We start from the raw sequence: 15,590 nt of genomic DNA on the forward strand, positions 1-15,590 counted from the left end.
AATACTCCCACCACGGTCAATTTTGAACTACCAACATGAAGTCCCTGAACTCTTTGTTAGGAAGATAAGTACTCCCACACACCACTGTGTACAGAACTATGTATTTTAACTTTGGAGGCTATTGGGTCTGTGAAGCTTCTTCTTTTCCTAAGTACAGACCATGAACATTTGGCTAGAGTTTAGGGCATTTCGTTGGCATCAGAGGTTATGCTGTTTATTCTGTGTACCTAGATAAGTAACTTAAGAACACCATAGTCACATCTTTTCAGTTATGACATTATATCTGGCCCTCCTTCTAAGCCTTTTCCTATATACAAACCAGAATTTATCCAAAAGAACATTAATTCCAGTGTCTTCCAAGCCTGTTGAACATCAGAACCACATGGGGGCTAATTAAGATACAGATACCCAGTGGAAACAACCTAAATGTCCACTGCTGGGTGAATAGATAAACAAAAGATATTATATGCACACAATGAATTCTTATTCAGCCTCAAAAAGGAATGGAATTATGATACATGCTACAACATGAATGAACCTTGAAGATACTATGTTAGGTGACATAAGCCAGTTCCAAAAGGACAAATGTTGTATGATTCCACTTCTACGAGATATCTGGAAGAGGCAAATTCACAGAGACAGAGAGTAGAATAGAGGTTACTGGGGGCCGGGAAGGGAGAATAGGGAGTTACTATTTAGTGGGGATGAGTTTTAGCTTGGGATGATGAGAAAGTTCTTGAAATGGACAGTGGTGATGGTTGCACAACAATGCAAACACATTTAACGCCACCAAAGTATACATTTAAAAATGGCAATTATGTTATATATATTGTACCACAATAAAAAAAAAAAAAGAATACAGATGTCTGGGCCTCACTCACTGGAAATTATGATTCATTTGGTCTGGAGTGGGACTCCAGAATCTGAATATCTCCTATCAGCCCTGGCAATGCTGAGGCACATCTAGGCTCAGGACCTCTGTGTTTTACAGAAGACAAAACCAAGGCCCAGAAAGAGGTGGCTTGGCAAAGGTCAAGTAACTAGAAGTGACAGAGCTGGGAACTGATTCTGCATCTAATTCCAAGTCTAGTCCTCTTTCACTTCATTCTTCAAATGACTGAGAATTTCTATGCCTATCCTCTAAACCACATGCCTCAGAGCACAGAATTTCCTTGTCTAGATGCCTGAAAATATTACCCTGGCTTTTGCATTTAGCTCCTTAATGTGGGCTTGCTTCTGGACGTTTCAGGCTGTTACCTTTGCCTTCTCGGCCTCATCAAGGTGGCCATACCACAGCCCCCAGAACCCAAAACATCAAAAACTCAAAGTGCATTTTTAAATCTGATCCCTCTGCCTGCCCCAGGTAGGGCTCAGAGAATGCCCAGACATTCTCAGGTAGTCAGAGGGCTGCCTCATGTGGTAAACATCAGCTGGTCAATGCCCAAGCATGTCTGCAGATAAACATCTTGAGCCCTTTAACCACCAAGCTACTAGAAACATAATTAGCTGGCTCCAGTGTAAATAAGCTCATCTGAGTGAAGGATGCACTAGAGTTCATGGACATACCAATGTACTTCGTTCACCTTCATTATCATCAGTACTGCTAAATGTCAGCCTCTGCAGCAGACAGATTTCTAAGGCAAATACATATTAGCTCTCAAGATGAGATTCCTCTCAAAAAGAGAACCTAGAACATTTTATCTCAAAAGAAAAAAAGTACCAGTTTTTTTCTGAAGATAAAGAGAGTAATCTCTGATCAAGGCCCAATAAGAATGGTTATAATTGCTGCATGACGATCATTTTTAAAATAAAAAAGAGATGCATGTACATTCATGCGTCTTCATAAAGAGATACATGTCACCCATAGAGACATACTTTCAATTTTGCAGTTGCCAAACTTAAGCAGCAAATCAAAGAGAAGCTGGACAGGCATTGAGGGCTTCTGTGTCAAATCATTCCTTTCCTGTAGTTTCTAATGATGCACCCCAACCTCCACTCAGAACCCCTCACTTTATTTCTCTTCTTGGTCTGATGGCCTCCATGAAACAATGCCATTCGAAGCCCCAGAGGAGATCAGAGTGTTTGGATTCCAAGACATTTTCAGATGATAAGCATCACTATGATTTCATTCCTATAGTGAAATATAAGACAGGAGAGGGGGAAAATCATCTTCAAGTGCAGAGAGGTTTTACTCTTCATGGTGGGCAAGTTACAAGCAGTCACAGAATAGTTTTAAGAGTGGCTGCAGAAAACTCAAAGCCAAATTAGAGGTGTGTTCTATACGTTGTGATAAAAGGAAGCAGATAATCATATAAAATTGATGATCACTAGGAAATCTGAAGTCATCATTGCATAGTACTATTGGGTAACTTTGCACAAGACAAGGAAAGAGCTACCAAAAATTACACTGAGGTTATCACCAAGTCTGTTAACACTGAAACACACTACCGTCAGTACCACATAAAAATACACAGAGGTGTTGGTGATTTTAAGGACTTTTTTTAACCTCTATGGAATTCAGTGAAGAAACAGTAAAGTATCAGGAATCTGGGACTGGTTTATAAACGTTCAGCCATTTTTCATTCCTGTTTATACATTGTTATTCTCTCCCTCGAATTCTTACTCAACTGTTTTAAGCCATGCAGAATTCCAAAAGGACTTAAGATGTGTTAAGATGCATATGACTCAATAGTAATACACTAAATATGCAGTTGACTTTATGAGTACTAACTAGGGAAGCCTGAAATTTGGTCCAAATTTTCCTATCTTCCTCCTACTCCCCTTTTTCCAACATATATTCAGTAGGCCACCCCTGTGTGCCAGGCAGTGATCACAGCTGAGAATACTAGAGTCACTGCCCTCACAGAGCATCCAGTTTAGTAGGCGTTACAGAAAATCAAAATGTTAAATCACAATTGTGCCTCCTCTTAAGAAGGAGGGATACTTAATTTTATGGCAAGTGGCTGTGGAGTCAAGGAAGTGATGCCTAAAGTGAGAACTGAAGAAAGGGTACAGGTTGACTAGATGACATCGGATGGAAAAGCAGTCCATGCAGAGGAAACAGCATGTGCAAAGCCCCATGGCAGGAAGTGGGCACAGAACACAGGGAAACGATAAAAGGTCTTCTATCTGGAGAAGTCCAGAACATGAGAAGGATAGAGGATAAGCAGGAACCGGACCTTGCAGGGCTTGGTGGCCACCAGACCAGAGGAGGAGAGAGAACAGCCAAGAGTCAGCATTTGTTAGCACTTACAGTGTGCAACACGATCTGTAGGCTATCTTCTAGCTCTAAGCACCATTCTCCATAGATGCTTCTACTTGCCATGCATCTCAGAACTGCTCTGAGTATGGGTGTTAGAATTCTAAGATGGACCCCAAGATTTCTACTCCCTGATATATCCACCTGTGTAATCCCCTGCCATTGACTGTGGGCAAGACCTGTGAATGTGATGAATGGCACTCCCATGATTAGGTTATCTCACCTAGCAAAGATAAAGAGATTTTACAGGTGTAATTAACATTCTTAATCAGTTTGACTTTGAGTTATTAAAAAGAGAGATTATCCCGAGTGGGCATGACCTAATACATGAGCCCTTTAAAAGGGTCTATAGGTCAGAGAGATGCTCTCCTGCTGGCCTTGAAGAAGCAAGCCATTCTATAGCTGCAAGGAACTAAATTCTAACAACATGAGCTTAGAAGATGACCTTGAACCTCAGATGAGACCCCAGCCCTGGCTGACCCTAAATGCAGATTTGTGAGACCCAACTAAGCCATGACCAGAAGCCTAACCCACGGAAACTATAAAATAATAAACGAGTGTTATTTTAGGCCACTACATTTGTCATTACTTGTTATGTACCAATAGACACTTAATAGACCGTGCATCAGCAGCTGAATGGTGAGAACACCTGTGTTCTAATACAGCTGTCAGACCCATACCTGATTAAAGCACTTTGCCTATGATACAAAAGGGAGACCAGGGCCACCAGCCTCTTCCACCACAATGAGAACATCCTCAAGTTGCCCACTTTAGAAAAGTGAAAACTGATGCCTGCAAGCCAGCAGCAAGCCTTGGAAATCTAATCTTCTAACTTAAAGGCAACCACAAACTCTTCACTTAAATTGCCTTCCAAAAATCTTACAGAATTTAAAAAAACAGAAGCCCTGAATAAATGGGTTGGGACAAATCTGACAGGGAAAGCTGATCTCTGTTTTATGTTTTCTTACTAGTTTTAACAACTAAAACAGATTTTTGTGAAGTTTGATTTTAATGTTAACAAGATTTTTTTTAAACAAATAGGGTCATTTTTACTTAAATGCCAAAATAGCCTGGTTTATATTATGGAAAACCAATCTATGAAATATAACATTTTATACATCTTTTTTCAGTTAGAGAAAAAGAGGGAGAAAAATAAAGCCCTCTAGTTATTTGTTATTTCTTTTTCCTGTCTTTAAAAACCTATAAACAACCCCCACTCAAATTTCTGGGGCTGAGTAGATAAAATTAGTTATAGTGCATAAAGTTAAAATATATATGCAGGCATTCCATTAATCTAACAACTTTCATCAAGAAACATATCAGAAATTCTCCTAAGCTCAAAATCATGGTAAAAATAACAGTGGCCCTGGAATTGAGTAGCTCAATGGTGGAATGTTTTTCAAAGCAAGGCAATTTCTCGGGATGTTTTAAGTGATATGTTAGGGTCTCAGCATTAAAACTGCTAGAAGTAAAGCTAATGGATACTTTCGTTTGGTTGAAAATGAAACACACACACACACACACACACACACACACACACACACACACACACAGTATGCAGAAGCTGGCTCTGGAAGGATCCCCAAGAATCTGGTAAATGGTTATCTCCAGGAAAGGGTACCAGCTGGTCAGAGTGAAGAGGGGGAGAAAGCCTTACTGTGACCTTAGATGCTTTGTGTAGTTTTAATTGTATGAATCCATTCTCTATTAAAAATATTTTAAGAAAGCAGGCACATACATACATACAAAGGACTAAAGCTCATCTAAATTGTCTCACGGGGGCACTGCTGCCCTATAAACAGTCATGGATACTAAGGAGGAAAAAACGGTTAAGTTAGGGGTTCCGAAAAAATGTCAGTTTGTAAGAAAAGCCACCGCCTCCTAAGCCACATGTTGTTTTCAATCACCTCCACAAAACTCCTCTGCCCACATTTTTCCTCTGAAATTGCAGGCCAACCCAGACTATAAAAGCCCATGGAGGGAGAAGGGGTGTGGCAAGGCAAAGAAAAAATCGAGGTCAGTATGGCTCTCTCCTTTATTTCTGGAGCCCTCCTGATTCTCCAGGTCTCTTCTTCCCCCTTCTTATCTCACACGCAGTGTGATACCAGGAATAGGAGCACTGGGAGTCTAAGTCCCCTCCCCCACCTCTCAACAACTGTGGGATCTTCAACAACATCACTTCATATCCCTAAGCATCAGTTTCCCAATCTGTTAAATCAGAGTAATAATAACCATTCCCTTGGGGCTAAATATAAAAATATCTATAAAAACCTAAAGATTAGGATTTGTCATTCCTTCCAAAATCTTCTCTAACTATAGTTCACAGTATAGTTTAAATGACCGTTGGAGCATTAACCTGAGGACAGCTCATTCCTTATTTGGGATGTGAAAGCTGGGGCAAATTGTATCTGGGCAAATCACATATAATCATTACCAAAGAATTTGGTCATGTCTAAAAGAAAGGAAAACAGGTTGAGGAAAGAACCACTCTTTTGTTTGGGCAACAATCAATGCACCCTTAGGACTGCCAAAAGAACTTTGGTTAAAAGCAAACAACCAGATTTGCACATGGCTAACAGCCTTTCCAACTTAAAATGTTTAAACAATAGGACAATTTACCCTGTCAACATAGGGAGGGTGACTATTTTTAAATAAGTTTTTTTTTTAACGTTCATTCCTATTATATGGTAAGCAGCTGCCTCCCTCCAAACAGCCACAAAGCAGTATTATAAAAGGCATGGTCATCTTCCAGGTCACTCTCCAAACAACACTGAAAAGAAGCCCTTATTCATGACCTCGTATTATATAAAGGCAGCCTATAGTTAATAATGTTCAATCTTTTACCATTATTCATAGTTCCCTTTTACTTTGGTCAGTAATTGGTCTATATAAATGAGCCCAATCCCCCTTAAAATTCTCCATGCATGCTGTGCTCTCCAATCTTTATTTATCAGAGCCCAGGATTGTTGGCCTGATTTTAGAAATCAGTATGCAAATATTTATATTTTGCCTCTTTCCTTTCATTTCATGAAACATCATAGGATATTTTTTAAATCAAATACAAAAGTTAAACTATTAAAAAAAAAATTCAACCCATGGGATCACAACCCATAGAAAAATAAGACAAAGCACAGAGAAATCAAAGACAAGGAAGATTGTGGAAAATAAATCCCACTTGACAAATGAAAGACTATTCTCTTATATCTCTCATCAAAGTATTGCAGACAATTAATATTTCATGTTCTATATGAAAAAAGAGGATGGAATTTGACCCATAAATGTTGGAAACACACCTTATTCATTTACAATCCACTAATAAAAAACATACATTCAGATAACAAATACATTATTGTTCATGAAAGAACCCCAAATTAAAGGGTGAGTCTAAGTCCAAGTAAATACAGAAAAGCTGCCAAAACTGTGTTTGTCTCTCAATGATCTCATTTGTTTTCATCAAACAATATTGAGTTTTTTCAAATTAGATTAATCTTTGCCCTCTTGTTAGGCTATTTGGATGAAATTTATAACCCCTTTAACATAAAATAATCTCAGAAGTACACTGAAATACCTGCTTGAGAAGAACTAGTTATAATTTACTTACTTTTCTGTTTTAAGGAATATTTTGACTTCATAACAGTTAAAAACAATCTGGTAAGCTGTGCCATCCCATAAATACCTGGCATGTAGATCAGTAAATACTTGTTGGATAAATGAATGAAACATATAAGCAACCTAATTGAAGCAAACAGGAACACAAATACACACGTGCATACACACATACACACAACACACACACACAACCTTTCTAAGAATTCTTCTGAAAATATTAATTTTGATATTTCCATCTGGAAGCAGATCTATCCTACAACTTCCTTTTCAATAGCAACATGTTTTTCAGAGGAAAATAAGTCGAAGCCATGATAGGATTCTATTACATTTTTATCTGATCCCTTCTCCCTCCCCCAAACAATCAACAAATCAACAAAAACTTATGCCAGATTTGTTTTAATTCAGTAGGTCTAAAGGAAATCCCAGAAACTGGCATTTTATCAAGTTCCCTAAATGATGATGAGTGGCAGATAATGTCTAAGAACTATTTCATGTCTCTGTGTGTACCACGACCTTCACCTGGGAGCTTTCCCTTGAATAGCCCTCTTTGGATGTGATGAACTCCTTGTTCATGCAAGTGAGCCGCCCCTTCTAGAAAGCCTTCCCTGCAACACTCCCCAGTCCCTTGCGCATGGGCGGTCCTCCTTCCCTTCACTCTGGCTCACCTTCTCTAGAGAACATCCCCACTAGACACTATCCCTCTGCTCCTCGGTAGAGCAAAGTTCTTGAGGGCATGGACACTCTCTGGCTGAGCCGTGGGTCACTGACACCTCGGCAAATGAATGATTTAACTTCTCTGGGCCCTTAGTTACTTCATATGTAAAATGAGAAAGATAGAAATTACCTCCCTGCTGTGAGCACTAAGTGGTGAGTGTAAACCAACTAACACAGTATCCTGCATGGTGGGAAAACAAGTCCCTTCAGGACTACTACTCTGAAGATAATAGCGAGCCTAAGGTCTGAAAACTAATCTTCAATTCCACACCTCACTACCCACAGAGGGTCAAGGACACTAACTGGAAAGGCAAAGCCCGTGGCTGTTACAAGCCTCGGAGTCAGAGCTCTTGGGAGATACAAGCAGGTTCCACTTCTAATCACACTGGAAGGTGATCCATGTATAAAAGATTGTGTTTTCCTATAGGAACAACATCATCAGGAATGTGTGTTCCTCATCAGCAGCCTGGCCTCAAACAAAGAATGGGAATAACTTGTCAAGACCCTTAAAGAATGGTCATGATCATAAAGACCAAGATCCCATAAATATAAACATCTGTAATTATTTAAAGGAATGAAATTAGGCCCCACATAATCATAAATAAGCTATGAACACTAATTACAGAAGTGGCCAAATATATGATAGTGCACATAGAATAAAATATGGGCACAAACATAGACATTGCATAATATAGGATTTTTATGTGGTCCAAACTTCTTTAAGAGACAGTCCAAGAAAGAATGAGCTAATAATATGCCTTCTCCTCTCCATACTTTCCACATATTAGAAGTATCAAAACAAAAAGTGATAACCTCAGAGCACTTTCAAATGCTTCAAATGCAGACTACATTTGATGATTAGGATGACAAAGATACCAATAATGGTATTTCTTATTGAAAGATCATTCTTAGAAATATGAGGCAAGGAAAACATTTCCCTCTTTCTTTATCTAGCCTCTGTTCTAAATTTAGTCGATTCCAAACTGCAGTTTGCCAGCATTGGGCCAAATTCTGTGAAAATAGTATCATTCGAGTCTTAACTTGTTGACAATTGTCAGTGCTTTCTAGAATACACTGAAAAGCACGAAAGCAATTGATAGCCCTCAGCTAGGTTCTTCACACTTGCTACCATTTCTCACCAAACCACAGAAAGGGGAAGGAAAATATCCCCTGTACTAGGGGAGGAAGTCCAGAACAGGGAAGAAGTGGGATATGAGTGTCCATGTAGCAGTCTAAAATGAGGAATCAGCAGGAGGGGCAGGGGCAAGATTTGAAGGCGAAGGTAGCCAACATGTCTAAATGTTGCCATGTGTAACACTCACTCTGCCTCCTCTCGCCCATCACCTCTCAGGAAGAAAGGGCCTAAAAACTGTGAGGGGAATAGGAATGGAACTGCCTTGGAAAAGGCTTGCCTTTTTTGGAGCCCACCGAGTAATGTCCTTTTCAACTGAACATTTGCACACCTCCCCCATGGCACATTGGGTTCCAGGTTTCTGTCCTTAAGAAACATACACATGTGTGCACAATAGTCATGGCAAGCTGGTTCCCTTCTTAGCAAAAAACCAAAAATCTAAACATCTATCAGTGGGGAGATGTTACATAAATTACTGTACATGTATGCTATGGAATCCATACAAGGGTTAAAAAGCATGAACTGGCACGGGAAAGTTCCTAAGTCCTACTATTGTTGAAATACTTTTAAAAAGCAAACTGTAAAAGATTATGTAACATTTAATTCCATTTATGTAAAAATAAAACCATACATACGAAATTACGTATGTATGTATATGCATGTATGTGTGAATAAATACGTAATAAGCTGAAGAAGGTCTGGGAAAGACCCAATAAATTGATAAGAGTTGTTATTTCTGAGAAGAGTGGATTTTTGTAGTTCAAATAAGACTTTTTTTCCCTCTTGTTTAAATTTTTTGGTATGATAATGTATTAATGTAGCAGGTATCAAACTGAAGTTAAAATTATATACTTACGCTAGAAAGGGAAAGAGGAAGAGAGAAAAGTCCCAATGAATGATGGGAGATGGGTAACCAGTTCTGGTTAACCATCAAGCTCTCCCCCATTTATTACACAACTGAATAACTGGGAACAAATTTTGATAAACATTTACCAGTACTTCAACATTTGAGTTATATTTTCTTGGTCATTATCTATTTTACTTTATCTCTTACACCATCATTGTAGTAATATATAATTTCCAAAAAGAAGGGGACATAGAGTCAGAGAAACACAATGGCCTCACAGCTATAAAGGGCAAGGAGATTTTTCACCTCGAAGATGTGTTGATCAGAGTAGATATCGACCAACAGCCTGTAAGTATGTGAGTCCTTCATCAAGAAGGCTCACCCTCTGTCCTCCTGTCCTTTCTTCATCTGGTAGCAGTGGTTCTCAAGCCTCAGCCTCCATGAGAGGCCCAGTGGAGACCTGGAAATGTAGACTCAGGGACCCAGGCCCAGGGCTTCTGATACAGCAGGCCTGCAAGCCTCCTGGTGAGACCACACTCTGTGCCCCATCTCCATCATTTTCTAGCTCTGTGACCTTGGGAAAGTCACTAAACCTCTCAGTGCTACCATTTTTTCATTTGCAAAATGGGGTTATGATAGTACGTACCTCACTAAGCTGTGGGGATTTCATGCCTAGCTCTGAGTAAGGATTACCTGTAGTAGCTGCTGTTATTTTGATGAAGAATATGATGATCTCAGTTACTATTATTATTAGGGGGCAAGGCCCAGGAATCTACATTTAACAGGTGATTCTGTAGTCCACTGCATTTTGAGAATCACTGCTTACACTCATGATTCCCTCAGGTAGGAGAAAGGACAGACAAAAAACAACGCTCAAGGGAAAGTCAAAGCAGCTAGCCAGCTTTCACTACTGCTTCACCCAGTTAGCAATGCTGGATTTCACCTTCCTGCATGCCTGCTGATGGTAGAAAGCTCTTCCAGAAGGGCTCTCTCTGCTGGGAAGCCTGGTAGGTCCACACCCTCCACCCATTCCACCAGGTCGGATACATGTTGCGTTCACCTCTCCAACAGGCCTGACCACACTGTGGCCTAATCTGTTTGGTGAGCAACTTTAGAATGAGACTTAGGTGGTACCCCTGAATGTAAATGCCCTTCAAAATACAGATGAATTAAGTCCATCAGCTCTCTGCTTACCATGCGTTAACTCATCCAAAACCAGACGCTCCATTTCTTTGCTAAGGAAAATTAATTGCCTATTATTCCCTGATCTGATCAAAATTATTTGACCCTGAGACAATCTTGCCTAAACATCACTCTGCTCTAAAATACAGTATTATCAACAAACTTCTCATTAATACGATTCCTTCCTGAGTCACCCTCCTTGAATCAGAAAAGCCAAAACCCCCAGTATTGGCCTGGAGGATGCTGTTTGGAAAAGGACTTACGAGAAACACAGCTACTGTCTCTGAATTTCTGCTGCACACTAAGGGTTTGTTGTTGTCCCCCCTGTGTGAACAAAGGGCACAAAAGGGTTAAGGAGAGGGCCATCCAGATTCCTTTGGAAACCAAATCCAGAATGGTCTGTGGGTTAACACTAACATTTTCTCTCTACCCAGGTAATGCTCCTCTTGATTCTCTCTTTCCTGTCCTTCCTTCACTGTACCTGCTCTATGGTTTCAGCTGTTTGGCTTTAATCTTTCCCAGTGCTAAAATCCAAGATACAACCTCGATGCCCAAAAATGGAGAATGACCCACTGAATGGTGATACCTTCCCACAACAGAATCGTATGTACTGGGTGTTATACGAAAACAATGAATCATGGATCACCACATCAAAAACTAATGATGTATTGTACGGTGACTAACATAACATAATAAAATTAAATTAAATTAAAAAAAAAAAAAAAGAATCGTATGTACCCATCAAGGGCCAATATTTCCAAGTAAGTTGAAAAGATATTATGCCCTGAGGTTAAGTGGAAATTTTTTTTTAAATAATGCAACGTAAGTTCTAAGATATTAGCTAGATTAACACTTTTACACAGGAAAAAATACAGAAAGAAATATACCAAATATTAACAATTGTAACTTCTGGGTGGTGGGATTATGAGTAAATTTATTTTCTGCCTTCCCACTGTTCAGACTATTTTTCAAAGCTTCTTCTATGAGCATATGTTACTATTCTGATCAGAAAAACATAAACCAGTAGCTATGAGCAAATACATTGTGTCTCTTAAAATCCTGGAGACAAATTCTGTGTGATGGAGTAGAAACAGAGAAAATGAAGTAGGTAACTCTAACATCAACCACCAGAGCTTGAGAAATCTGACGCATTCATGAGTCTCTCTCACAAAGGACCACCTCAGGGCAGGTTGGGGATTTTGATCTCCCCCAAAAGCCTGACACCACTATCAGAAAGAGATCTCAGGACACTGAATTCGCTGGTCTATTCTTAGGCCCAGTTTAATTTGAAGTAGCTTATCTTCTTAAGCCCAAAAGAACACTCAGGAAATGGATGTGTCTTGGGTGTCTCTTCCCCTTGGAAGATTAGGATAATCAGAGACGAGCAAGAATGATGATGCAGAAAATAGCAGGACAAGCAGGAAAGACAGTGACACAGTACAGCAACAGAAAGTTCCCTTCTGTATCACAGTTAATGGGGAAATGAACCAAAAGCCTTGGGTATGTTCCCTTAACACATGACCCCTCCGCTGACACCTCCGTTCTGTGGTAGCCAACTGGCCTCTCACTGGCAAGGCAGCCTTGCTAATCACGGAAAGATAAAGATGGCAAATAAGCAGTTTAAAAATGAAAGAATGAAGAGAGGAGCTTCTTCAAGGTGAAACAACAGTAACATGGACACACATCGGCTTGCTAATGTGTTTTTGCTGGAATCACTTTATCTGACCATCTGCTTGGGAGATTCCTGACAAATGAACATTTCAGGCCTTGCATTGATAGCTCTCGGAAGTCACATGGGTAAAACATCTGACTCCCATCTCACAGGAAGGGGGTGATAGATAAACGGTTGATTGAGAAGGCTCTGAAAAAATATCATCCACCCTACTTGTCCCTGTTCCAAAAGGCTTCGGAAGTTATGTTTTTTATAGTCAAGCCCAACAAGTATTTAAAGAGCACCTACGATACTTACATTAACTGAGAAATGCTTACACACCAGGCACTGTGTTAAGCACTTTGAATGGACCTTTCCATTCAATTCCCTCCAAAGCAATTATTATCCCCATCTTATAGGAGGGAACTGGGGGAGACAGATTCCAAGTCTCCACCTGTTCAAGTGGAAATGTTGGTGTATGCTTCTTCCTGGGCTGCCAGAATAAATTACCACAAGCTTGGTGGCTTAAAACAACAGACATTTATTCTCTCATAACTCTGGAGACCAGGAGCCCCAAATCAGGGTGTTGGCAGGGCCACACTTCATCTGAAGGCTCTAGGGAAGAGCCCCTCTTTGCTTTCTCCTTCCTCCTGGTGACTCCAGGTGCTCCTCGGCTTGTGGTGGCATAACTCTAATCTCTGCCTCTGTTGAGTTTTATTTTGCTTTTTCAGTTTTTATTTTTTTTAACAATTATTATAATTTACTACAATAACCATGGTTATTAATAAGTAATTGGGCATTAATTCTTGAAATGTGGATTTTATGTAACAGTGCATTTTGAAAAGTTCACAGGATCTTTGTTCAACATGGAGACTTGTGGGTTGACATTAAAAACGGGCTTTAGAATATTATGGAATGACTAAGTCATGGAGATGAGTGCCACACACCAGGAATAGAGTCAATGGTACTATAATAGTGTATACTTGTATGGTGAGAGACGGTAGCTACACTTGTGAACATAGCATAACATATAGTTTGCAAACCACTATGCTGTACACCTCAAACTAATCTAACTTTGTGAGTCAACTATACTTCATTGAGAAAACATATTTTAATGGGCTTTAGTTGGCCTGGTATCTGTAGAGTTCTTCTGATGGTTTTTTAAACCTCCCCACCATCCAAAAAAAAAAAAAAAAAGTGTATATTCTTCTGGGGGATACAAATCACCTGGTACTAGGTCAAGATCTAGTTTAGTGGTTTTCCCATCCAGACTGCACACTATATCTCTTGGGAGCTTTTTATAAAAAAAGGATACCTAGGCCCCTCCCCAGAACAACTGAATCGGAGTCCCAGGAAACAGAGCCCAGGTATTTATATCTGCCTCTTTCATAATATGGTTGTCTTCTCTGTGTGTCTGTCTGTCTGTCTCCTCTTCTTGATGTAAAGACACTAGTCATATTGGATTTGGGGCCACCCTCATCCAGTATGACTTGATCTTCACTAATTACACTTCCAAAGATCCGATTTCCAAATAAGGTCACATTCTGAGGTTCCTAGTGGATGCGAACTCTGGCAAACACTGTGCACCCCGGGACTGCAGGATTCCGGCGTGGCCGTGTGACTCCAGAGCCCACATCCAGAGCCACGATGCTCTCGGCGCCCCTGAGGGCCCCGCTCTGTCAGGCACTGTACATACACACTCTAGGTGATGTCATTGTATGACCTGGCTCCCAGCCCCGAGGGGCTAATGACTTACTGAATGCAAATGAGGTGATGAAGGAGGAAAAGCACATATCGGAAATACGTCTGTGGACTTCTGTGTGCCACAGAAACATGGAGGGGAAGGGACAAGTGATGGCTGGGGGCCTTGAGCATCTGGACCCATGGGGAGGAGAGACCTGAGCTGAGGCCAAGAGGCAACACCACAAACAGCATGCTCAGGAAAGAGTGCATGCCCTGGAGGACCATGGGAAATGAAGTTGGTGTAAGGATATTTTAGAGGCTTCAAAGGCAAGGGAAGGAACTTTGATTCAATTTGGAAGGAAAAAAAAATTAATTGGGGCCAAAATGATAAAATTCAGGCTTAATTTAAAGACTCCTCTGGCAGAGTAAGGCAGGGCAAGTGTGCAGCCTGGAAAAATGGCTGACACTTCTTGACAAAATAAGCTGTGCGCATGTGTGTACCAACACCCAGGGGCATCATGTTTGCATCTTCTCTGTCACATTTCAGCAACTTGCCTTAGAAAGTAAACCGAACATGCAGATGTCCACCAAACCTTCACCCCTCCGTTAGGAGAGTCCCTGTTACTACCAACCTCCCCAAACTCACAGACACAGACACTAGCTTCCCTCCCAACACCCACTTGCACCCCAGCCAGGAGCTGAGTGAAGAGGAAGGTGAGAAAAAGAGAAATAAAAATGCCAAACCAGCAGCCAGAAGAGAAGGCAGCCAAGACATAAATCACCTTTGCACCGCTCACAACAGGCTCCCCTCTGCTTGATGGCGAGGGCACAGTCTCTCGACAGCACGGGGCACTTCTCTCTCTTACAGGTCACTTCCTTGTTCTAGGCAGAAAGAGACAAGAGACATTTGAAAGAAACTCCAAACAGAACCCCCCAAATGCTGACACATGCCTGAGGTTTTGCTAGCCTCCCTCTTCCTATCTTGCTTTCATCTTGGCAAGAAACACTCATGCAAGCATTTTGCTCTCTCTGGAACAGAAATATTCATCCAGAAACACAGGACTTTTGAGATTAGGGGCACATGAGAGAGGAATGAAAAGTCCCCTCTTTAGAAACCAACGTCACCTAGATAACTGAATGCCGAGAGCAAAGCTTTCTCCCACTCTGCTCTAAGGTTTCTTTTTAGTACACACTATAGAAATGATAATATTTGTGTAAATCATATTTTGCCCATTGGGCTACCTGGGCCAGGACTGCATCGTGAGAACAAAAATATTTGCACACAGCCTTCCAACAATCCTTAATAGTAGAGTGCATTAAAATGCAGCAATCTAAAGTTCCAACTCAAATAATGACAAAGTTGAGTATTGAATCAGCTCAGTAAGAGAAAAAATAATATTCCCCATGCCAAGCAGAGACACAGTCGTCAGTGTTTTATAGCCATGGGACAGCTGCATTATATTAGCACTTATGCTAATGAAGTGTGGTGAACATTTGCATCTTCGGTTTTATC

General features: G+C 40.5%; 1 protein-coding gene across 1 annotated transcript in view; it reads right to left on the bottom strand.

Moving 5' to 3' along the window:
- Positions 1-15,590, bottom strand: part of BMPER (BMP binding endothelial regulator) — a 248,508-nt gene that overhangs the window by 204,341 nt on the left and 28,577 nt on the right. Inside the window, exon 3 of the mRNA XM_032401800.1 lies at positions 14,860-14,959. Within this exon, the coding sequence (XP_032257691.1) occupies positions 14,860-14,959 (100 nt within the window). The remainder of the gene's footprint in view (positions 1-14,859; positions 14,960-15,590) is intronic.

This window comes from Phoca vitulina, unplaced genomic scaffold (genome assembly GCF_004348235.1).
Source record: "Phoca vitulina isolate PV1807 unplaced genomic scaffold, GSC_HSeal_1.0 scaffold4, whole genome shotgun sequence".
NCBI classification, from domain to species: Eukaryota; Metazoa; Chordata; class Mammalia; order Carnivora; family Phocidae; genus Phoca; species Phoca vitulina.